The 26,055-nt window shown below is 35.4% G+C and overlaps 1 protein-coding gene across 1 annotated transcript in view; it reads left to right on the top strand.

The window, feature by feature from the left end:
- COL22A1 (collagen type XXII alpha 1 chain) overlaps window positions 1–26,055 on the top strand; it is a 506,948-nt gene that overhangs the window by 257,045 nt on the left and 223,848 nt on the right. The window contains exons 16-21 of the mRNA XM_044684460.1: window positions 3,562–3,615; window positions 4,670–4,714; window positions 8,469–8,513; window positions 10,190–10,219; window positions 10,979–11,032; window positions 17,633–17,686. Coding sequence (XP_044540395.1) covers window positions 3,562–3,615; window positions 4,670–4,714; window positions 8,469–8,513; window positions 10,190–10,219; window positions 10,979–11,032; window positions 17,633–17,686 — 282 coding nt within the window. The remainder of the gene's footprint in view (window positions 1–3,561; window positions 3,616–4,669; window positions 4,715–8,468; window positions 8,514–10,189; window positions 10,220–10,978; window positions 11,033–17,632; window positions 17,687–26,055) is intronic.

The following is a 26,055-nucleotide window of genomic DNA, read 5'->3' as shown; positions in this document are numbered from 1 at the left end:
CAACAGTCCCATTCCTTCTTCTTTCTCTAATTCTCCAAAAGATTCATTATTTTGTGGGCAGACATGTTCCTATATGGAAGTAAATTATATTCCATCCATACCTTGAATGACTTTTGACATTATTTACTGTCGGGGAAAAGAACAGTAGTTTTTGGTGGCTAACTTATTGCTTACAAGCTTTCTTGCATTTAGCTAGGCTAGTCCTTCAGGTTACAGAAATTACTTCTGGGGCTGGGCCTGTCTTACTGTCATTCTTCCAGCTTGGCAGGACCTAGTAGAGCTCATGCTGCATTGGCATTTCTTCAGGAACTCACAGTAAGATGATGAAGCATGATAGCCACCTCTGGACCAAAGGAGAGAGCTCTCAAGATGTATAATGAGAAATATAATTTTGGATGTGGCCATGGCCTGGATTTATTTTCCTTAATTTGATAAATAGATAGTATTTTTCACTTATCTTTTGGGGGGAAGGGAATGAATATTAAAAAGATAAAAAGAAAATAAATGAAAGAGAGAGAAAATATAGAAATGCAGAGAGGGGAATAGAAGGGAGTTCAAAAAGAAATATAACCAAACAGGACAGTTTTGAAACTTACATGATATATTTTGAGATATATATGTATGTGTGTATGTATAGATGAAAACAACTGAATAACACATATGGAAATATATTTGTTTTTCAGGCAAATATATGTATATATATGTATATATATATACATATATATTTGTTGTTTTTCATATTTTTCATTCATTTTCAGTTATGTCCAAATCCACATGATTCCATTTAGGATTTTATTGGCAGAGATACTACAGATATTTGCCATTTTTTTTCTCCAGCTCATTTTACAGATGAGGAAACTGAAGCAAATAGGACCAAGTTAACTGTGCCCAGAGTCACACAGCTGATAAGTGTCTGAAGCTAGGTTTGAATTCAGGAAGATGAATCTTCTTGATGTTGCCATCTATTATGCCACCTAGCTGTCATACACATGACACACATAAACACACACATATACACAAACACATATATACACATATAAAAATATAAACACATAAACATCCATATATGTACATGTGTGTATGTGTTTAGGCATATATACATCTATATCATATGTATATATTCATGCAAACATATATATATATATATTTATATATATTGATTCATTCATTTAGGAATAAAAATAAATAAATGCATATTTTTACATGAACTCACCACCTCACACTAGGAAGTATCTGGCAAAAACCTTGGCATTTAATTTTTTGGGAAAAAAGAAATAGTCACCTATTTTGAATTCAAGCTGATTGTAAAGGACAGCAGAATAATGGTTGGGAAACTGCTTCCCAATAAGGTGACCAAGCTCTGTGCATAATGTAGTGGAAAGAACACTGGTCTTAAAACCCAATGATTTGAGTGTGAGCTCCTGGCTCTTTGCTAACTTTATGACCACTTCTACTCCTTGTACGTTAGCGGGTATGTCTAGAAAATCACACCACGGCACCATATGATCTCTAAATACACTTCCAGACTTAATATTTTATGTTCTTAAGCACCATAACACTCCGTGGTTAATGGAAACTAACTTTACCTTTAGATATTCTGTTTGTTGTTATGTTTCTCTCCTTTGAATGATTTGACATGAAGTACGCCCAAATCTAAACTTGCTTAATGGTTCATCATAACATTGGAGGACTCAGACCTTGGAGGGAATAAGAGATCATCTAGTTTAAAGCTTTTCATTTTATAAAGGAGGGAAACTTAGTTTCGGAGAGGTGACGTGACTATTATAAGGTCACACAGGTAGCAAGCTGTCATGGCTAGGACTTGAACTGTGTCTTCTGATTTCTATAACCAATATTCTTACCACAACACTGGATTGTTTCTCTCATTTTCCAGAAAAGGAAACAAACTTAAAAAGATGAAAAAAAAATAATTCTTCAGAGAAAGTAAATGGTCCAACTAGAATTAGAACTCGGATATTCCAATTCCTAGACCAAGATTCTCACAAAACATAATCAAATTGTTTCATACATTGAACTTTCATGTTCCAGTGCTATCTTTTACTCAAGTTGGTGGGTCTAAAAAATCATAATGGAATCAGGTTCAAGGGGGGAATCCTTCCCCTTCTCCACATTTACTTTGATCCCCAACACAGCACACGCTAAGTTCTCAATAAAAACTTATTGGCTACCAAACATCTCTTCTCCATCTCAAATTCACCAATGTAAACATGTCTTCTTTTATCACCTACTGAAATCCATCAATCTTAAGACAAACATTTACTAAGCAATTACTATATGCTAAGCCCTGGAAATAAAAAGGCAAAAATGGATTTATCTTCCTTCATGGAGCTTACATTCTTTCAGAGGTGAGAATGTATGCAGATATAAGTATATACAAAATAAATACAAAATGAACGCAAGGATACTTTTTGGAGGAGAGACAGTAGCAGTTGGGAGAATCAGCTGAGCTTTGAGGGAAACAATGCTAGAAATCAGGGCAAGAACAGATGCATTCTAGGTCTAGAGGACAGATAGCCTATGTAAAGGTAATTAATAAGGACATCAAGAATAATGTGTGAGCACCATTAGGAAGGCTGATTTGTCTGGAACAAAGCAGTAATGAAGGGGAGTCTTGTATAATAAGCTTGAAAGGTGGGTTGGAGGCAATTTTGGAAAGGCTTTAATTGTTAAACATAGGAGTTTGCATAGATCCTAGAATGAATAGGGAGTCACTAGTTCTTCCTTTACTTTTGGTAGATAGAAATTTTTCTATTGTGAGGCTACAATAATATCTGAGAGCCTTGACTCTCAGTAAGTACAGTGGGGAATAAAAAAGCATTAGAAGGTGGGCTTGGGAGATGATAAGTCTGGTCCTAGGTTTTTTTTTCTTCACAAAGTGTGCCAAGGCTAAGTCCTGATGCTCTTTGGATATAAATGGGCCATTTAGTTAAGGAATTTATGTCAATTTATTGCTACTAGATTGAGGGCATTTGGGGATCAGATTCACTTCATCTATACATAAGTAATTCCATTCTGTCTAAGCTCATTTTGTTATCTATTCCCCAACAATGACTAGTAAAATCATTTAAAGGTAAAAAGTCTCTGCATTAAAGAGGGAAAAAAACAGGGTGGCTTCCCTCAATCTGATAAATCCTGTAGGAATTTGAAAACTCTCAAGGGCAAGCACAGAAAATGTTATCTGAAACCTTACCCCCATTCCCCAACACGTCTTCTACAATTAGTAATTGAAATATAGAAGAGGTAAGAGACCTGTCCTGAAGACAATTCTGTGCTAAAGGAGAGAGTCCCCACATTGTGTCTCTTTAAAATACTCAAGAATATATTACGTTCCTTTTTTAGTGACTTTTAGACCATAAAGTTGATCAGGGCAGAGACCATACCTTATCTAAATTGTATGTCTACTCCAGCATCTGGGACAGAGCTGCAAACATAATGAGAGCTTAAAAGATGTTTGTTATATTGATTTCTAACTATCATAATGGCCACTGAATTATGTACTCTGTTGCAGTATTGTCAGTTCTTTGCCCTTTCTTTTGTTAGGGAGAACGAGGTCTGGATGGATTCCCTGGAAAGCCTGGAGAAGAAGGGAAGAAGGTATATAAATTCTTGAGTTGGTAAGAAGCAGATGCTGATCTCTAACAAGAGAGACCATAGGAATTGTGCAACCATCATAATCTTTTCTCTAAGCCTTTTGTGTCTAGACATGGTAGCAACCCTATTTGTTTGGCCCATAGTACATGTATCCCAATTAATTTTTTTAATCCTTTTCCCTACTTATCTGTCTATAACCCCCTTTCTAGGTAATAGATCTCTGTATTTCTTTTACTCTTTCACTCTAAGATTTATCTGAAATAAAGTTGCAATGCAGGTAAATATAATAATTTTATAAAGTGCTTAAAAAACTTCAAGTAGTGGTTTGATTTAGTGAACTATATGTTCCCTTCCAATTCCACAACCTTAAATAAGAGTACATTGGGAATTTCAGGAACATGGATGTTCAATCCTAAGAGCAGTTAAGTACCACTCCATCACAGTATAGAGGTATCCACCTATTCTGCCTATCCATAGCATCATCCTTGGTAAATATCTATTAATGCAGATATTTCTAGCCACTTTCTCAGCTATTCCATCCTAATGTCATGATCTCAAGTTTCTCTGAGTGATCTGGAGGATGGAGAAAAAAAGAAGAAATTAACTTAGATGAGAAATCTTCAAAAATAAATTTGAGATTAGAGGAGAGACATTTTTAGTGACCAATAGGGAGCCCTACAGATGTATCTATATCTATATCTATAACTATCACTATCTATCTATCTATCTATCTATCTATCTATCTATCTATCTATCTATCTATCTATTTATAGATAGATATATAGATATAGATATAGATATACCAGGACCTTTATTATCTTATTACAAAAGGAAGTATAATCTCTGACTGATGCTAGCAATGCTCCCAACCCTGGATGACACACTGGGTTATTTCTCTGCTTTAAATTGCAGTCTGATCATAAATTCACTCTGTTATTGGAGTCATTTGGCTACATGCAATGGTTGTTTGTTTTTACGTCTGAAATCCTTTCATGCTATAGTAAAATCATGCTTTCCTCATCCCAAAAAGAACAATTAAATGTTCTCCTTCTTACAGGGCAGTCCTGGTGCTCCAGGTGTGGCTGGTATCCAAGGAGAAAAGGTAAAAACAGACTGACTTATGGAAAACCTTTTGTTTTGTTTTGTTTTGTTTTGAAACAAGTTAATTAATTCTTTGTATTATTTTGTTTAATTATATCAGTCCCTGAAGTGGATAGCATTAGTTTTATCCCATTTTGGAGATGAAAATGACTGAATTTTGGAGAGGTTAAATAACATAACCACAATGATATTCAGCCAATAATATTAAAGCCTTGGACTCAAACCTTAGTCTGCTGACTTTTAGCCTAGTGTTCTTCCTACCATACAATGCTGACATAGATTTTTTTGGCTGGACACATTTTGAAAAATCAAACCCCCTAGATTGGAATATAATTTTTGACCCTGGAAGAAAGTAGATAGCTGTGTTAAAAGCAGTAAGGCCAATTTCAGTTCAAAAGCATTCATAGGATCAAGAATGAGAAGATGCTTTAGAAACCATTTAGTCTAAACTCCTCATTTTAAAGATGGAGAATCTGGGGTCCCCGAGGTTAAGTGACTCATCTAAGATCATGCAAGCTAGAAATGGATGAGCGGAGGACTGAATCTTCAGACTCTAACTCCAAACAAATTGTTCATTCCACAACACCACATGGACTTACAGAGCACTGGAGAAAATATCTTCGTCTCAAATTTCTATTATATAGCAATGATTATAGCAGGATCTTCTCTCTACAACCCTGTGAAGAAAGAAGTAAAAATACCATTCTTAACAGCACCTGAATTCACATAAAAGTCAATGTCAAACCATATAGTTCTAAATATACATTTATATTTTTTCCTGACCTTTAATTTCACCAGGTGTTGTTCTACTTTACATGGACATCTCATCAATGTAAAGCTCTTCACAAATGCTAATACTATATAAATGTTATTGTTAGTATTTCTCCTACTGCCATTATTATTATTAACCGATTAAATTTCAAGTTCCTAGAGGACAAGAACTGTATTTTGCCTGACCTCTTTTTTTTTTAAATCCCTAGTGCTTAGCAGAGTGCCTGCACATAGTAGGCACTTCTTAATAAATGTTTATTGATTGAAAAATTATTATTATCCATTCTTCTCCCCATGCCTCTCTAGGAAGCCACTGTGAGTTGTTTGGACTGAAAAAGCAAAGCAAAAATAAAAGCATACATCAGGGTGGCCAAAATTATTATAGAGAACTTTTCTGTTTGGCTAGACTGGTTTCTAGACAAAAGCCTAGAAGTTATTAGAGGCCTGCTGCCCATCCAACAACAGAGACTTTACAAAGCCAGGGTCACCTCCATGCCACAAGTTGGCATCTGAGAAAGAGGTTACTAGAAGTATTATCAGAATATACTCAGAAAAACCCTATTGGTATAAGAATAGGAACTGGAAATGTTTCCATTCTTTTCAACCACCCCCCTGTCTCTCTCTACCTCTGTTTAATTATCCACTTCTCTTGCCGGGTATTTTTAGGGATGTCTTACATTGTTATTTTTAAAATAGCTATTAAACCTAGAAGCTCATGATACCTCTCCAGGCTGGTGTCAGGTTTTTAATATACTCTAAGCAGTTACTTGACAGGGAATGCAAAACCCTAAAAGAAGCTATTTCACTTTGAGTCACTAAGTAGAGCGGGAATGATACTTGAAGGTTGAAACCAAAAGGGCAATTACCCTTGTTTCTGTTACACTCCACATTACTATTGCTTTACAATTTGACTTCTAAGCAGTCTGCCATTTTGAACATTTCAATACTTCCCCTCACTTGGGGAAACAGAGGATCCATTATTGCTTATCATAAAACAGAAGCCAAAAAAAAATGCCTCCTGGTGTCATTCTGGAAATTTAGCTGGGGAAATGAAAGTACTTGAAACTTTAGGTATTAAAGTTTGCCAACATTAACTCTTTGAGAGAAGATCATGGAATAAAAAAACAGGAGTTTGGGAAGGGACTTTATCCTATCTAATGCAACTTACAATCTTTGGTAAGTCATAGAAGAGATCAAAAAGATAAACCAAGGTCCAAAAATTAAAGCAAGTGACTTAGTAAAGGGCACATGGTTAGTTAGTGCCAGAGCAGAAGCTAAAATTCAGGTCATTTTCATAGCCTACATTATGAATAACCCTGAGATACCCAAGATTATGAGAGTCAACACAGTATAGTAGAAAAATGCTACATTTTGAATCAGGAGACCTGGGAATCAGAACCTTGCTTTGCCATTTTCCTAGCTGACCTCAGATATTTAATCAGCAAGCATTTATTAAATGTTTAATAGGTACTAGTGTAAATGTTAAAAATTAATGGTTTGGATAAATATATGAAAATTATAAATCTTTCATTTATAAAGGAGAGAAATAAAAAGGGTAAAAAAGACATTAACCTATCTAACTAACTATTGTTCCAGTGCTTGGCTCAGCAAGGACTTGTTAACTTTCAATCAGAATTAAACTATCTCCAGAAGACAGGAAGGGAAAACCAGTTATCCACTCACCCAAGACAATGACTGGAACCGAAGGCGACTCCTGAGGCAACTTTCTTCTTTGAGTCGGCATTATTCTTGAAGGCAGCTTTTTTCTTGGAGTGATTCTCTTCTTGGAGCGCACTCTCTCCTTCTTGAAGTTCACTCTCTACTAGCCTTCTTCACCAGACCTCTTCACCAGCCTTCTTCACCAGACTGACTGCTCAGGGATTTTCATGGTTTTTATGGTGGTTTCCTGTGCCTGCCCCTTTTCATGGAGGCCAATCACAGTTTCTAAATTGCCTGAGTTCTCACTTTTGGCCTTTCTGAGTGTGCAAACTCTTAAGTTTTTGGCTTATTCTCACCTAGCATCAAGTAAGGTGTAAACTCATAGAGAACCAATAATTCCTTTTCACCGCCAGGCACTAAGACAAACAATGGAGTGACAAAGAGAAAGCAAAAAATATCCATGTGCTCAAAGAGCTTATAATCTAATGGCAAATCACTTAACCACTTGAAGGCTCTCTTTCCTCATATGTGAGGATGGGTGGCTTGGACAAAAGGCCAGTCTTAAATACAAAGTCCTCCTAACTTTGGCATTTACTACCTGTATGATCTTGAGCAAGTGCTTTAACCTTCCTGAATCTCAGTTTCCTTATATATAACATGAGAGTTGGATTAGGTAGCCTCCAAGGCTCCTTTAAACTCTCAATCCATGACTGATCCATAGTTTTAGATTAAGTTAAGATAAAATTTGATTGACTACATAACGTAAGAAAACAGTTCTGAATAAGTGTGTCAAGTTGACCTGCCAATTATACAGTATTCTTTGTACTCTGAGTTCATTTTGATTGCCCAAGACAGATTGTTCTACACTCTTCTGGCATGCTCAAAGTTACAGAAAGAGTTGAGATATTTGGTCTGTCATCTTCTGAATAATTCTTAGAATTGGGGAATCTTAGAATCATAGGTTATTTAAGTTGGAAGGAGACTTTAAACATCTATTCCAAACCCTATCCCCTGTAGGAATGAATCCCTTCTATAGCATCTCTTAACAGTTGGAATTAAAGTATAGTCAATAGACTTGGCTTGGTTCCTGATTTCTCTTTTAACCAGTTTCTAAGCTTCAGCATGTGTCCCAATGGCAAGTATTCCTAATCAATGTTCAAAGGTTTTTAAAGATAGAAAAAGAAGGTTTATGCTCTGGGCTGTCAGGTATTCAATTTTGTTGAAGAAGAGGCAAAGAATGCATATACAATTCAACAAAAACTAGAAGGATAAAATATAATAAAGACATTAATAATTACTCTCAAATGATTTGTTCAATTATATAGGGTGAAGTTGGACCACCTGGGCCACCTGGTATACCAGGCTCTGTGGTAAGTATTTTCATCTTTGGGGTGGGGGGAAGATGGGAGTCTGTCACAGCCTAGAGAGAGAATTTCATCAATGTAAAGACTCTTTGAAAAGGCATTTCTACTACAGGAGATGAGTACCTAGTCTGTGGTATCTATTCTTAATGGATTATCTGGGGTACTGAGCAATCACACAGCCAATTGGCATGAGAAGCAGGACTTGAACTTAGTTACTTTTGATTCTAGGACCAATCTTTGGACAATTGTATCTTCTATTTCTTCTGATAAGTCAAAATCTTAGGCTTATGATCTTGAGCAAGTGCTTTAACCTTCCTGAATCTCATTTTCTTTAAATATAATATGAGAGAGTTGGCTTATAATCCTTAGGCTTATGGAATCTTCAAAGACAGTTGTGTTCACCTAGTCAAAAAAAACAATAGATCTAGAAATTTCTAGCATGTTGATCATCCAACCTTGGCTTGAATATATTGAATGATGCAAGGCATAATTGATAGGGCAGAGGCTGCCCATTGCACTGATTAACAGATTTGTTAGACAGTTCTTCCTTATACTGAGGCCCAATCTACCTCCTTGTTATTGCCACCCATTTCTTATCTCCATTTTTACAACACCAGAAGGAGAAGAAAGGAGGAGGAAAAGAGAAGAGTAGAAGACTTGAGAGGAGAGGAGAGCATTATTATCAGGATCAATAACAATCTATCAGCCATTAAACATTTATTAAATGCCTACTATATATCAGGCATTGCTTATTGCTAGAGGACTGTCCTGAGAGAATCAGAAGGAAAGTCCTCAAGAGCAAAGCTATAATGGATCAACTTTAACCAGATGGAATGCAGAGAGAGTGAGAATGGAATGGTAGAAGATTTAGGGACATTTTGATGTATATAGTGAAGAAACTCAGGACAGAACTTAGGCTCAGTAAAGTAGGAAAAAACAATATAATTTGCTAATAAATTATTAAAATTATTTGCTAATAAATAATTTAAAAATTAAGAAAAGATGGTGGATTTGGGGATTAAACATTTAAACAGATAATCTAAAGAATAATTAGTAAAATATGACCCAAAGGTTTACCTTGCATTAGAAAGGCCTGTCCAAAGTCGGATAAAATGAAGTTAACTGGACCCAATCAAAATGATTTTTGAACTCTTTTCAATAATTCTTGACAACTTTGTTTAGAGGATGGGGATAGTAGAGAATAATGGGTAATATATATTAGATACTTAGGAGACAGGAATATCAGAATGCTAAGGAGCAAGAGATAAGGGATAAAGGAGAGTTTTCATGAAAATGATTGTGTATCAAAAGAAGATTGTCAAGTTTCTGAAGGGAAGCCAGACCAGGGATAAGACACTAGAAGAACACTAAAAAAGACCCAGGAATTTGTTCATTTTCATGCAAGACCTTTTGATTTGGAATATGTGTGGTCTTAAAAATGTACAGTTAAAGCCACATGTGTGAAAAATGCAAAGAAACCTCCTTAATTCAGGTTACAATAAGAACAAAGAGTAAGCACAAGGAGAGGAGGTATAGGGAACAGAGAAGTGATTGTATAGCCTAAACAGAGAAAAAACAAAAAGAGTTGGATCCTGGTGGATCGTGGGCATGTTGAGCATTTCCAGATTACAATTACTATTGTAAGCCTTTTGCTTCAGCTGATGCCTCCTTTTATCTTTCAGGTGCAGAAGGAGGGCTTGAAAGGAGAACAAGTAAGGGAAATTGTTATCTTCCTGTTGTACAATATTTCTGAAAATGCAATGGACTGACAAAGTCGGGGACTCAATGCCCTGAGCTAGGATATTGGTTGGCAAAGATATGCAAACTCGGAATTAAACTATAAATGTTTTAATCTGCCTCTGTCAGGAAATGGGTTGTTTTCATAATGGTGGAAATTCTAAACTCAGGAAATAATTTTGATAAAGGAGACTGACTATGTGTCCTTAACCTTGTTATTGGTTGAAAGAAGTATGGACCTGATATGGACAAGTGTCTTCAAAAATACATTTGGGGCACAAAGACCCAGTGAAAAAATCTTGGCTGTACACTGTAAGTTCTATTGGGCTCTTCTAAAATTCTCCTTTTTCGTATGACCTTGCCCATTTGAGAGATTTAGATAAGGAAAGATTTCTTCCAGTCCCTGTGTTGTTAATCTTATTATCTACAATACAGGACACTAAGTACTGAGTCAGGCTCTTCAATATTCAGAGTATAGTGATTGGTGCTAGAGAAGATATAAGTCTTTAGGAAGTGAGTAGATATGATAGCCACAACTATTTATAATCTCACTTCTTCCTTCTTCAAACCTTTGTAAAATGAAAAATACAGTTTATCTCTGGGTCATATATTAGATGGGATTGGTAATGGGAGAATATCAGAATAGTGTATATCTGTATGATATATCTGTATATTATATGTCTGTATATATATACATATATAATAGTATATCTAATTTCTTATTATTTTAACAGGGAGCTCCAGGACCTCGTGGTCATCAGGGCCTACCTGGTCCTCCAGGATCACCAGTAAGTCCTTTACTTTCTTCTCATTCTGATCCAAATAAAATTTAGATTTTGATTTCTTTAGCTTAGTATATATTTATTTATAAATTTATATGATGTATATATTCATATATAATGTATATATGGTATATAATTTATATGTAATGTATATGTATATATTTAGCTTAATATATCTATATATACATACACATATGTGTGCATAAATTTTATTTTAATTTTATTATTTAATTTAATTTAAATTTATTTAATTTAAATTTATTTTTATTTATATTCATTCTTTAGAAGAACTAATTTACACTCAAAGAATGAGTAGGTTCTTTATAAAAAATCAATAAATCAAAAATCATATATCAAACTCTTACCGCATACCAGTCATTGGACTAAACCTTTGGGATATGAACAATGGTGGAATATTCTTTGCCCTCAGGGAATTTTCATTTTGCTTTATCATATCCATACATGTTAAGGAAAGCAATTTGGAGTAGAAAGAACATCCACCTTAAAATTAGAAGATTTGGGATTGAATCCTTTCTTCTCTGCTTACTAGTCATATGATCTTATATTAGTCAATTGTTTTTATCTATAACATTCTTTAGTCTCTGTCTTTTTTAGCTTGATCACCCCGAAGTGTCATGAACCCCTTTATCTAGGTGCCCTTTACAAATTTTACAGAACTAGAGAATTATTATATTTTATGGAATTTTATAGAATTAGAGAAAATCAGAGTTAGAAATGGTGTTGGAGGTTGTAGCTATTCATCTGAATAGTACTTTACTACTTCCTCTGTGGCTTTGATCCTTACAAAAACCATTTGAGTTAGAAAATGAGGTATTCCTCTCATTTTATAAATGAAGATGCTGAAGGCAGAGGGGATAAAAGGATTGTCTGGGCTCAAGGACCCAGTCAGAGCCATACCCAGGCTGACAGTGACATCTCTTGACTTCTTCAGGGTTCTTTCCATCACATCAGAATGGCGTTAGGAAGAGAGAGAGAAAAATGAAGGCAGAGTCTTTCCCAATAGGCACTACATAATAGTCAAATTGGCATTTAGGTAAATATTTTTGATTAGGCTATTTTCTTATTACGCTATCTCAGGATTGACGTGACAGCATTGGTAAAATACTTCCCACCGGAATCATGAAGGACAAAACCATTCCCTCCCTTGTGTGCAGACACCTTGGGAAGCACTTTGTGGTTATCTCTCTCTTACCAAATGTGACTTGGGTGACTTTATGGACATATTTTTAGGCTTTCTTGAGGCTAAGTGCAGGTGAGTAAATCACTTCAGAGTTGCAGAGCTTGGGATAAGAAACAGTGAATGAATTAAATTGTTAAATAGTGTCCTGGGTGTTTTTGATCTAATCAGGACTTTGGCTGACCTTCTCTTCCCCTGTTCTCATAAGTTTATAAGAAAAAAGAAATCCCCAATAAAGTCCAGCTGGCCAAGGTCTTAAGCAAGGAGGTTAAAAAGAACAAACTTGTGAAAAGGATTTCTAGTGACACTTTTTAAATGGTTAATAACTGTTTATCTAATGGGCACTCTATGCCATGAAAAAAAAGTGACGGTGTTTGGCTCAGCTAGTCAGAGACATTAATAATACTTAATCATAACTCTGTTTTCATAGCACTTTAAAGCTGACAAGGAGTTTTAAATATATGTCATTTCATCTTCACAATAACCTTATAAGATGCAATTACTATTTTACATATGAAGAAACTGAGGCAATGGAGTTCGAATGACTTACCCAGGGTTGTAGAGCTATTAAATGCCTGTGACCAGATTTGAAATCAGATATTCCTGACTTCAGGAACTATCTATCCACTGAATCACTGTGCTGACCTTAAAAACAGTGTGATCTAACCCACTCATTTTTAAGTAGGAGCAAAAACTCAGCTTAAGAGAAGACTAGCAGAAAGAACACTATATGTATATATTTTTATTATATACTTAGTAACCACCATCACCTCGAAAACATATTTAAAGAAATGCATAAGATAAATTATGTGAAAACCACAAACTTCCCATTCCTTACAATTTGTCTAAAATATGGAAATTATGTATGTGTGCTAATATAAACATTATCTGCTTTTGGGTTCCCTTTGATTCATTTTATTTTGATACTTTTTTCTCTTGATTTTGAGAGCACTATATTTTAAACCAGAAAATCCAGTTCTATATTACCAACTAAATCCAGCAGTAAGAGATAGAGAAATTCCATTTAAAATGACTAGGCAATATGAAATACTTTGGAGTCTACCTGACAAGAAAAACATAGGAACTATATGAACATAATTACAAAGCACTTTTCATATGAATAAAGTCAGATCTAAAAGAAATGGAACAATAGTCATTGCTCATGAGGAGGCCAAACTAAAATTTAAAAAAATGACAATTGTATATTAATTTATTCAGTGCCAAATCAAAAAATATAGAGCTAAAAAATCAATATCAAAGTCCATCTTGAAGAATAAGTGGTTAAGAATATCAAAGGGATCAATGAAAAAAATTCAAAGGAAGGTTATTCAGCCATATCAAAACTCAAAATGTTTTTCAAACCAATAATCATCAAAACATTCTGGTATTAGTTAAAACATAGAGTAGTGGATCAGTGGTATTATATTAGGTACTCATTCAATACACAGTAGTAAATGAATAGAGTAATGTAGTGTTTGATAAATCCTAAGATCCAAAATTTTGGGACAAGAACTCGTTGTTTGACAAAAACTGTAAGGAAAACTGAAAACTAATTTGGTGGGAGCTATATATAGGCCAAAATCTCATACCATTTCCAACATCAAAATGAATACATGATTTTACTAGAACTGGCAATATCATGAGAAAATTGAGGGAGCATAGAATATCTTTTAAATTTATGGATAGGGAAGAATTTGTGATCAAACAAGAGATAGAAAGTATTACAGGCTATAAAATGGATTTGTACAAACAAAACCAATGCAGCCAAGACAGAAAGGAAAGCAGAAAATGGTGAGAAAAATTTTATAACATGTTTGTCTGATAAAAGCCTCATTTGTCAAATACAGAGGGAACTGAATTAAATTTATAAGAATACAAGACATTCCAGCTCTAGATTCATAATATTTTGACCCAGTGAAGACATTAAATGACTTCCCTAAGGTCAAATATATAGTAACAGAAGTGGTGTTTCTTTTTTCTTTTTTTTCCAAGTATTTTATTTTTTCCCAATTAAATATAAAAACTTTTTAACATGCATTTTTTAAAATGTTGAGTTTTGAATTATCTCCCTCCTTCCTATTCATTTAGAAGGGAAGCAATTTGATGTAGGTCAAAGTATTATGAATCTAGAGCTGGAAGGAACTTTAGAGATCAGCTTGCCCAATCTGCTCACTTCATAGATGAGGAAACTAAGGCCCATGTTGTCCCAGGTTATAAACATAGTAAATGGCAGAGGTGAGATTTGAACTCAGATTTTCTGACTTCAGAACCATGGCTCTTTCCAGTATGCCACACTGCCTTCTAGGTCCTTTTCTGAATATGTTTAATGTATAGTTTGGGCAAAGAGAGAAGGGCAGACAGAATTATTAACCTTATGTTCCCTAAATATATCATTTTTATTCCCACTTTTTCTTCTTTGTCCATACTGATCCTTCAAGCTAGAATATACTCCTACCTCAACCTGCCCTATACTTACTCATCCTTCAAAGCTTACCTCAAATGCTAAAATCCTTAAGGAAACCTAATCTGGTGCTTTCTATTAATGATGATCTTCTACAAACTTCATTTTGTTCATACTGCTGGTGTGTTCTCATCAGATTCTACCTTGTAACTTACTTAATTCTGTCTATGTCATTTCCTTTTATACTGTGAGCTTTGCGATGGCCTTGGTTATCTTGTATTTCTATTTTCATTTCCCATAAATCCTGGCAACATAAGAACCACAGCAAGTACTCATGAATGACTTTTCTGAATGAATGGATGAATTGAGCAAAGGGGTTATTTGACTTGACAATATGTTCATAGGTTTAGAACCTAAAAAAAAATCTCCAAAGATCATGTAGTCTTACCCAGTTATTTTACAGATAGGGAAATGGAAGCCAACAAGGCAAATTAACTTGCCCAAAGTCAAATGGGTTTTAAGTGGCAGACTCTGAATTTGAGCCCAGTTCTTTGGACTACAAATCAAGCATGGTTTCCACTGATTAAAGTTGGAATTTCATATATTAGTTTTGGAATTTACCTTATCTTCTTTGGCATTAGATGAAGTTTGATTGTTAAATAAGATCATCTGACAAACCGATTCTCTAGGATTACAAAAGCTCAGTCTAAGAATAAATGAATGACTTAAATTATAATTAATAAAAATTATTGAGCACTTATTGTATGCCATATTTTGTGCTAATCACTGAAGATACAAAAACAACGAATCAAAATACCCCCTGCTTTCAAGGAGCTTACAGTCTAATAGTAGACTATACATAAAAGAAACTAGAGGGAAAAGTGGAATTGGTTAGGGTGAGAGCATATGAGTATAGCAGCATTACTTGGGAAGTGAACTGTGGTCCAGAGAATGAGCTAGAAAAAAGAAAAGTTCGATCAAAACTCAGAGCACTCAGTTTAGGCATCCTACTTCCTATGGGAACAGGAAAAGGACAGAGTAAGTGCCTTGAATTGGAGATGGTTGGCAAGTATATAGGAAGAAAGGACTAGGCTACACAAGATGAAAGGCCACCAAATAGAAAGCAAGACCCTCAAGGTTCAGAGTTTGATTTCTCCTCTGTGGTAGCAAATCCACCATGACTTAAAGATGACTGAAATTGAAAATGTTGATTTATTTGTCCAGAATGCCAAATCATTTAGTGATTATTGCAAAGGTCAGAGAGAGAAGTATTTTTCTACCATTGGAGTTATGATGGTGGGGGACAGTGTTGCACTTCCATCAGATTCCTAAACCAGCTCTCTGGCTTCTCAGCTCTCTTACCTATGCCTTAGAGGGAGTCATCAAAAATGGCATAAGTAAGTGAATGAGTTAGTGAACAAAACATTAAGCAGCTACTCTGTTCGGGGTGCTGGAGCTTCAGCTACAAAAGGAAATTGAATTAGAGTCAAGCAAAACTTATAAAGATTCATAAAGCACTGGTAACCAAGGAAGGCAATTTTGATGTGTAAAGTTGTAGAGATGCTGTTCTACAGGTCAGTCAATTATCTTGCCCTTTCCAGAAGCAATGAAAGAATTGATGGAATTTATATTCTCAGAAGTGGAAATAGGTAGTGGAGTATGGAATAGGAACATGCACACAGGGACAGATGGCTGAGATAATTAGCTGAATGGTATGGGAAACATGGTCTGTGAAAGTTATAGTTGTTTAAAGTGTTCATACTTTTTTATTCAAGACTAGATTGAGTCAGAGAATTTGACTATAAATTAGATGTTCCATTTGCTACCCAAGTGACCAAAGAATGGTCACTTCATCTCCTTGGTTTCTTCATTGCAGGATGAAGGCATATCAATTTGGATTGATAAAACAGATGCAATGAACAATAGCCTATCTGGGAGCACCTTAGTAGTATAGTGGATAGATCATCAGGCCTGCAGTTCCAAGGACCTAGGTACAAATCTGGCCTCAAATGCTTCCTAGCTATGTGAAGTTGGGCAAGGTCACTTAGTCCTGAGTGTCTAGCCCTTGCCTCTCTTCTGTCTTAATAAGGCAGAAGGAAAAGATTTCGTAAAAATTATCCTATCTCATTAATCCTTTGTTCTTATTTCACAGCCTTGAAAGCTGCCTTTGGAGTAAAAAATTCATCTCAGAGCATGTTTAAAATCATTGCCTAGAATTATTAAGTAAGCATTTAATAAATATTTTTGAATTAAACAACTTTATTTATTAGAAAAAAATTTCTGCCCCTCTTATATTTAGTAGACATTTGATCTCTTTGCAGTTTTTACCTACTGCTCCTTGTTCTGGCTTTTAGCCCCAAGCAGAGAAATATCTTTTTTTTTTAATAATAGTCCTTCAAATACTTAAAAGGAACTCTCTTAGTCCCCCTCCATCTTTACTTATTTAGGTGAAATAACATCAAATTTTCTTCATCCAATTATCCTCTTATTATTCCTAGTCCTTACTCCACTTTGGGTTTCCTCTACTGATTATGTTACAATTCTTCAGCATCCTTCTTTACAACAGTCTATGGCAAAACACAATACCTCAGATGAAATCTGATGTGTAGAGTGTGTCGTTATTCTTCTTTTTTGTAAAAATGTTCTGCCACTCTTCATTTACCCTCCTATTTAGCTTTCATTCCATTAAAATCCCACAATCATTTTTTACATGAAAGTTTTCTATCTATGGCTCCCTGGTTCTGTATTTAGGTAATTTATTATTTGAACCTAAGAGTAGATATTGATATTTATCCCTATTAAATTTCATTTTGTTAATGCCTTGTTCAGTTTTCTCATTTGCAACAGGATGGCATTCCCTTGTCCAGATAGATGTGTGATATGTTGAACAAATATGATTAATGTGATTTCAAATATTTCATATATAATATATATGTATACACATGAACACACATATATGTCCCCCTATTTACTCTTCTCTTTTTATTTCCTATTTTGTTTCCTAAAGGGTCCAATGGGTCCTGAAGGTAAAGAGGGACTCCCTGGTTCTCAAGGACAGCGGGTAAGTTGAACCTCTACAAAAGTCCCTCTCCCTCCACCCCAACCAGATCCCCACTATGGGTTTCTTTTAAGAAGCTGCTCAGTAGAAGAGGAAATACTTAGAGGAAGGGGCATGTGTTCTCCTAGTATCAAATCTTTATATCTTTTTTCCTTTCTTCTTTTCATTAAAGAATTTAAGATGTTGCCTAAGGAAGATATAATGAATCAGAAGTGTAAAGATATAATGTATAAATATTATGGAATTCAGTCCCATCACATTGTCATCGTCAGTCCTCATGCACTAGGGATTTACTCTGCTATTTATAAGCTGTACAACCTTCAGCAAGTTCAGTTTTATTATTCACTTGGCACTTAATATACATCGCTTTCTATGCTATTTATCTTTTTTTATGGATCCAGACTTATAGAGTTATAGAATCCTCAAACTAGAGGATACTTTAGGAATTATCTTTTTATAGATGAGGAAATTGAAACAGAGTGAAGAAGCAACTTGCTCAAAGGCACACAGTGTGTTACTGAGACTTGATTCCATGCCAGCCAGCACTCTTTCTGCTGTCCCATTTGCCTCCTTGTTCTGTTTATCTGAATAATTTCTATATCCATCCATCAGTGGTGGCCCATGTTATGCTTATTTGTCCTTGTGCCTTTATTTGCCCAGAGCCTTCGCACAAAGAAAGGGCTTTGATGAATTCTTGCTGCTGCTCATGTTAATGGTTCCTGGACAGGCAGAAGCCCATATAAGTTCCCCAGGTTGTGTGTTAGACCTTTTGAATTTCAAATCAAGTCAACAAGTACTTTTGTTTTAAGTGTCCTGAGGGCTCCCTTCCCTTCATAAGTAGGAGTTAGTCTAGGGCAGTGACTCCCAAAGTGGGTGCCATCGCCCCATGGTGGGTGCTACAGCAATCCAGGGGGGTGGTGATGGCCACAGGTGCATTTATCTTTTCTATTAATTGCTATTAAAATTTTTAAAAATAATTTCCAGGGGTGCTAAGTAATATTTTCTAGAAAGGGGGTGGCAGGCCAAAAAAGTTTGGGAACCACTGGACTAGGGGAACCTGATGCTTTGCAAAATGTGGGAAGTGAAGTACTTCGCAGAATAACTAGAGAGAATACAAGACTGTGAAGCTAGGTACCAACCATGGCTTTGCCTTCAACATAAAGTCATGGCAAAGGCAAGTCATTTAGCTTCCCTCTAACTCAGTATTTTTAGCTACTCAAAACAAAATGAAATTTCTTTTAAAGCAGACAATAACGATCATGTGAAGACAATATTGTAGAGGAAGGGCAAACATATTCAAAGAATTTTTACAAAGGACAGATATAAATAAATACAAGAATGTTTATTTCGAGGGGCAGCTGGGTAGCTCAGTGGATTGAGAGTCAGGCCTAGAGACAGGAGGTCCTAGGTTCAAATCCAGCCTCAGACATTTCCCAGCTGTGTGACCCTGGGCAAGTCACTTGACCCCCATTCCCCACTCTTACCACTCTTCCACCTAGGAGCCAATACACCGAAGTTAACAGTTTTTAAAAAAAGAATGTTTATTTCTCATTCAAAGCCAAAAGTCTATTTTTAAAATATCTCCTTAGCTTCTACAGTGAAAATCTTTGATCTGGGCAAGAATAAATCACATTTAATTTTGTTTTGTTAGTGAGGCATACAAGTTGATGTTAGCCTATAGTTGAATAACCTTGGTCACTGTGGTATCAGTTGAAGCGGGCATTATGATTTATTAAGGGTGTGCCAACAGGTAATAGTAACAAAATCGGTAAAACAAATAGCTTGGATCCATAATTAAATGATAAAGGAAAAATATCAGAAATAAACTATTTACTCACCTGTCCAGAATTAGACTTGAAGGTTGTAGATAAAAGAATTGTATTAATTTCTACAGAACATTGAATAGATTATCACCCTTTGTAACTGGCAGTAGAGCATTTGAAAAATTATCATCCACAAGCCACTAGACATGTCTGTTATTGAGAATGCTGGTCTACTTATGTTACAGTGGCTTATCACCAGGTTGTGGCTGGAGAATAATGAGCTTTTTGGCTATAGGGACATCTAAAAACTATTTGCCAAGTTCATGGAACTCAAGTTAAGACCTTTTGGTCTAGGCTAACTCTTACTTGAAATAGAAATATCCTCTGCAGCACCCTGAGCTTCTGGCTCAGTCGACTTCTGGTGACAACAATTACACACTAGCCGATTCCTGATTTGACAGTTCTACTACAGTTTCTGTTCTACATACTAAAAATCCTTTCCTACCTAGCACAGAAAGGCAGTTTGTGCTGAACAGTTTGATTACATTAGACCTGGAGATTTTAGTGAACTGCAAACTCGATATCAATATGGAAGCTATGAAAATTAATGCAATCTAAGGAAGAGGTATAGGAAGAATAGTTTCACTATCCTGGCAGGACTACATTTGGACTATTGTATTCTGCTCCATACTCCAAAGTTTAAGAAGGAAATTGATAACTCATGGGTATAGGATTATAGTTTCCTTGATTTAGAGCTGGAAGGGGTCACAGAGGCCATCTTCCTCATGTTAACAGATAAAGTGATTTATCTACCACCAAATCAAATGTAAGGATGCCCAGGAGTACTCAGGTCCTCTGACATTAAGTCCCAATTTTTTTGGTTGTCTTTCCTATTGTGTACTTGTTCTCTAGAACACATTTTTTAAAAATTAATTTTTAAAAAAGCTAGAACTTAGTGGTAATGCCTAGAACCCAGTTGAAATCTCCTTTCTAATAGACAAGATCTGGTAAACAAAACATACCAAGGTATTGATGATGCCCAATAACATATATCTCATTCTATACCTATAATCCACTACCAACGTGTCAAGAGGAACAACATATTTGGATTCTTTTATCACTACTGAAACACATTGAACAAAATTTGAGGGTTTTTATCTGTTGCTTTCATTTAAAGAAAGGATTGTACACATTTTTCTCTTTATTCAGTTTATTTCACTCAAAACACATCTTAAACACATCAGCTGACTCTGATTTCATTTCCCCTGTCTAATTTTAGGAGACAATTATAGACTTACAAAAACAAGGTCCACTGTTTGAGGCATGTCTCCTACACTCAATGCAGGAGATGCTTTAGATTTTTCTTCCTTCATCTCCCCATAGAGGTGAACATAATGTAGGACATTTATCATGGACCATCCTTTGATGACTGTGAGAGGAAGGAACTGAGTCTTATAATTTTCCAGAGAATTCAAGGATACTGATTTATATTCTATAGGAGGAGAGAATTGAAGAAGCAGCATAAAAGTTTTCTCTAATGCCTTGAACTGTGAATACAAGTATGTCTCTTCAAGGACAGAATGAGGGGAGATCAGGGCTATAATCATGACCTCATCTCTCTCTCTACATTATCTCCCCTGGTGATTCCAATCCAGTTCTACAGTAAATACTAATCAATGTGCAGGATGAGCCAAGTGAATTGTTACAGAAAGAGATCATCTATTTGCTATGATTTACAAGTAGTAAAAGGTCCTCAAAATTCTTCTCTTATCCTCTTCTCACCCTAGCTGAGGTCCCTTCAGCTTTGAATCTGTGATCCTATCATTACCAGTAAGGGATCTGGGTAATGTTAATTGATGCCTTTGAAGATCTATACAACTTAATTTTCTGAATAATGGAAGTAGAAGGTAAATTATTGTTTTGGTAGATGCAGCATGTAGAGTAGGAAGTGTTTTGGTTTGGTGGTTAGAGGCTCTGGATTTGAATCCCAGCTTTGGTATTTATTATTTTTTTGAATTATGGCAAATGACTTTTTATCTTGGTCTTAACTTCATCATATATAGATGAAAGGATTGGTTCATTTCTGAGGTCCTTTACATCATTAAATCTATGAATCTATGATTACCAGTCTAAAATGGACATGACATTCCCACTATTAGGAATTACTTTTTAATTACTTCTTTATTACTTTGAACAAAATAAGATGAGACTCCTTGCCTATACACCCACCCTTGGTTAAAAATATTTTCTCTCATCTTGAATATTCTTAAATAGTTTGTAGTTTGGTCTGGTGGCCTATTTCCTCTTATCAGCAGCTCCCATTAACTATATATATATATGTATTTGTTTGTTTATCTTTAACTCTAATAATTTGGACTAAATGAAGGACTAATTGCTCTTATGTTCATATATATATATATATATGTAGGTAGTGTTGTTATAGTGTTACTATTTCTTGTTAGTATTTACTGTAGGCACATAGTAGATAGAAAGACAGATAAATTGATGGCAAGATATATGGATAAATAGATACATGGATAGATAGATAGATAGATAGATAGATAGATAGATAGATAGATAGATAGATAGATAGATAATTTAAAAGACAGACAGATAGATGGACAGCTAGATAGATATCCCTGCCCCTATGTATGATAATGAAAAGTATACAGCAGCTAGGAGGATGAGTGGCCATGACTTCATGATTGCCTGACATCCAGTTCCATTTCTTTGCCTGGACTCTTCCTTTGGCCTCTAGTTCATCACTGAATGGAGACATCCATAGTGTTATGCGTAGGAATCTGTTTTGCCTCTATTCCACTTTCCCTCTCTATTTTGATAAGGCTCTTTAAGGGCCTTTCTTGGGATTGTAAAATAAAACGTGGTCCTCATGCTCTTATTCTCCAAGAGCAGTGTCATGAACCACCGAGACTATCTTAGACTGGGAAGATGCCTCAGTAACCCATGAGTAGCCCCTAGAGAAGGGAGAGGGGCTCATTCGAGATGGTCTTGGGGTATAATTTTCTGTCCCTTCTCAGCATTACCAAACTGGGTTGCTCTTCTTGCCAAGCTGCCCTGCTTTTCTTATCATGAACAGTAGATTATCTAATCCAGTTGACCTGCCTTTCTTTTCTCTATCCTAAAACTTTAGCTGACTGAGTCTTGGCTTTCTTCTAACTGGAACCAAGTACTATTGTATATAGGAGATATTGAATAAATGTTGAATTGAACACTTAATAGCAATGTATAAGTATAAAACACTTTAAATTCATTATCTTCCTTAATAATATCAGCTCACATTAGAAAATGCCTGAAGGTTATATCATATTGTGAAAGCACTTTCTTCACAAAAGATTATTACTCTCATTTTGTGGTATGGGGAAACTGAGGCTCAGAGAAATTAACTCATTTTCATGGCTATAAAACTCATGAATATCAGAGTCAGATTTTAACTTAGGTCTCCTAACTACAAACAGTATTCTTTCCATTCTAATGAACTTGATTATAAAGTAATAAACCTATAAAACCTTATAATCTTATACCACATTAGGTAAAGTGATTCCAGTACATGATTATCTTGGTAGGTTCTTCTATCATCTCTGAGAAAGAGGTACAGTTTATGTTCCTAAACTCATTTTACAGATAAGGAAACAGGCTCAAAAATGATATACAAGATTGCAAAATTGATAACTCCAGAATGACAACCCCAAAATAGTCTCAGACTCTTAAATCTAATAGTTGAAAGAAAACTTCAAGGTCATGAAGGCCATTCCATACTTGAATAGGAATTGTTCCTATTCTATTATGGATAAGTAGTTAACAAGCCTTACCTGAGGGTACCTGTTCTAAAATTGTGTATGAAAGCCAAATACCAACATGTTATTAGTTGCTACTTTTAAAAATACCTATTTCGGTAATTCACATAATCTTCTCAGCTTATATTGCTACATTTAGAATTGGACCATTGCAAGCATTAATTTTCATAGTAGTTAATTGGGTGGAAAAATACAGTTTATAGAAATTTGCCACACAGCTATTATCTGAAATTATAACAGGGAAAAAAAGCATTAAACATTATTAATGCAAAAGGCGTGAATATCAAAAACAAGGTTTCTTTTTCATTTAGTTCAACTGTTTCATTTTCTACATGGGGCCTAGAGTAGCTAAGTGAATAGCCAAGGTGAAGCAGTAGAATTAAGAAATATAACTAGAACCTAGCAGTCTTCTGCCTCCAAGTCCAATATCCTTTCCACAACACCATGCTGACTATAAATGCTAAATCATCTTTATTAATCAATTCAGAACTGAAAAAGATTGCTCCCTGATCCTTTAGCGTCTAGGGCTAGTATTTTACCCCAATATGTGATTCCTTTTTATGGATGTTACATAGGTTTAATTATTGACCTTGTTTTTAAAGCTCGCTATGGGAAATTAAGGCAATTATCTTTGTCTTTGGGATTTGCACAATTAGAAATCAATCCAAAGAAGGAGTTGGTTAGACAGAAGGTGATAAACTCTTCAGTTAATTATGGAGAAAGATGTTAGATTGAAAGATCAGTAAAACTGAAGAGATCTCATATCTAGAAGGAATTTGACGTTTTTGGAAAGGACACTGGATTTGGAGTTTGAAGGCCTGATTTGAGTCCTGACATTTCCTAGTCTACTGATCAATATAGAATCTTAGTTGGAAGGCATTTTAGGAGACAAATAGTCCAATCCATACTTAAAAAGAAGTTCTCTCTATAGCACTGAGAACACATGGTCATCCAGCATTTGCTTGATGTAGTACAGATAATATTAAAGTCCTATACTTGAGGTTAAAAAAACAGTGGCCAACGTGGTGAGTGGAACTGGACTCTTCCTCTGGCTTCTTCCTCATAACTGAATGGGAGCATCTGTAGTATTAGGATTATTCAAAAACAGGGTATTCACTATTTTTTGAGGTAGCCTATTTCACTTTTAGATAGCTGTAGTTTTTGTTTTTTAAAATCTATCTTAGAATCAGCACTAAGTATTGATTCCAAGGCAGAAAAATGGTAAGGGCTAGACAATGGGGTTAAGTAATTTCCCCAGCATCACAAAGCTAGGATATATCTGGGGTCAGATTTGAATCAAGCACCTCCCATCTCCAGGCCTGGCTCTCTATTCTCTGTGCCATCTAGTTGCTCCTAAGTGGCTCTAGTTGTTAGAAAGTTTTTGCTTATTTTAAGCTTGTTTCTAGAGCTTCAACTTGTTGCTCCTAGTTTTAACTTCTGAGGTCAAGAAGACCTCATGTCTGTTGCCTCTTTCACACAGTAGGCTTAGATATTTGATGTTTTAGCTAATATTTCTCATTGAAAACTAAACATTCCCAATTTCATCAACTAGTCGTCAAGTGCCACAGTCTCTGGTACTCTCGCTCACTACCTTGGTCCTATCCTTCCCAAAGTGTCATGTCTACAATAAAACACAAAAACATACTTGTGGTCTAAGCAAAGAAGAAGATAGTGGGATTTTCTCTTCCTATTCTTGGAAACTATGCTTCTCTTAATGCAACCAAAGATTGCATCAGTTGTTTTGGCTTTTTTTTTGCCATGATTGACTCATATTAAATTTGAAATCAACTAAAACCTTGAGGCCCTTTTTCCCCCATGAACCATTGTATATTCACCTTTCCCTTCATTCCATAATTGTGAAGGTGATTTTTTTTTAAAAAAATCCCAACTGTAGGATTTTCACATTGTCCCTACTAAAGTCATCTTCTTAGATTTAACTCATCATTCTAACCTGTCAAGATCTTTTTGAATCCCCCTGACTCTATCATCTAATGAATTTGTTACTCTCCCTGCCAGCTTCATGTCATCTGACAATCTGACAAGTATTCTAGCTGTCTTCATCCAAGTCATTGAAAAAATGTCAAACAGCACAGGACCAAGGACGGATTCCTAGAGATCTCTCTCGCTGCTGACATTATTAATGTCTAATCTTTGAGTTTGACCACTCAACCAGTCAATATTGACCTTTCTCATCTTCTAGCTGATGACTATTCGTCTTGTCCACAAGGAGAATATAAATAACCTTGTCAAAAATGTTTTGAAATCCAGTTTCATAATGTCTAGACCATCTTCTTATCAACTAGTCTAGACACCCTCTCAAAAACGAAATGGGATTTAACTGGTATGAGTTAGTCTTGATGTAGCTGCCCTAGATTATTGTGGGAAGCTAGAGACAAAAAAAGTATGAAACAGGATAACATAATCAAAGATTTAGAGATATAAAGTACTTTAGAGACCCTCTAGTTTAAGCCCTTCATTTTGTAAGTGAAGACCTGAAGGACAGAGAAGTTAGGCAACATGCCTAAGGTTATATTGGTAATAGTAGTGCTAGGAATCTAAATAATTACTCTCATTCCCAAAGCCATTGCTCTTTTCATGGTACCATGCTTTCTCCAGGGATGTACTGCTAGGAAGTGTCAGAGACAGAATCTTAAAATCAAGACTCATCTTATCCCAAGTACTATAATCCATATTATTTTTCTAAACAAAATTCCGTGCTTCATTATATAGCTTGTCATCTCCTCTACAGAGTCCTTAAATGTTATTTTGACACTTTTCTGATATCCCATAGAGC

This window comes from Gracilinanus agilis, chromosome 1 (assembly GCF_016433145.1).
Source record: "Gracilinanus agilis isolate LMUSP501 chromosome 1, AgileGrace, whole genome shotgun sequence".
Lineage (NCBI taxonomy): Eukaryota > Metazoa > Chordata > Mammalia > Didelphimorphia > Didelphidae > Gracilinanus > Gracilinanus agilis.
This window is presented reverse-complemented; position numbering and strand designations above follow the sequence as displayed.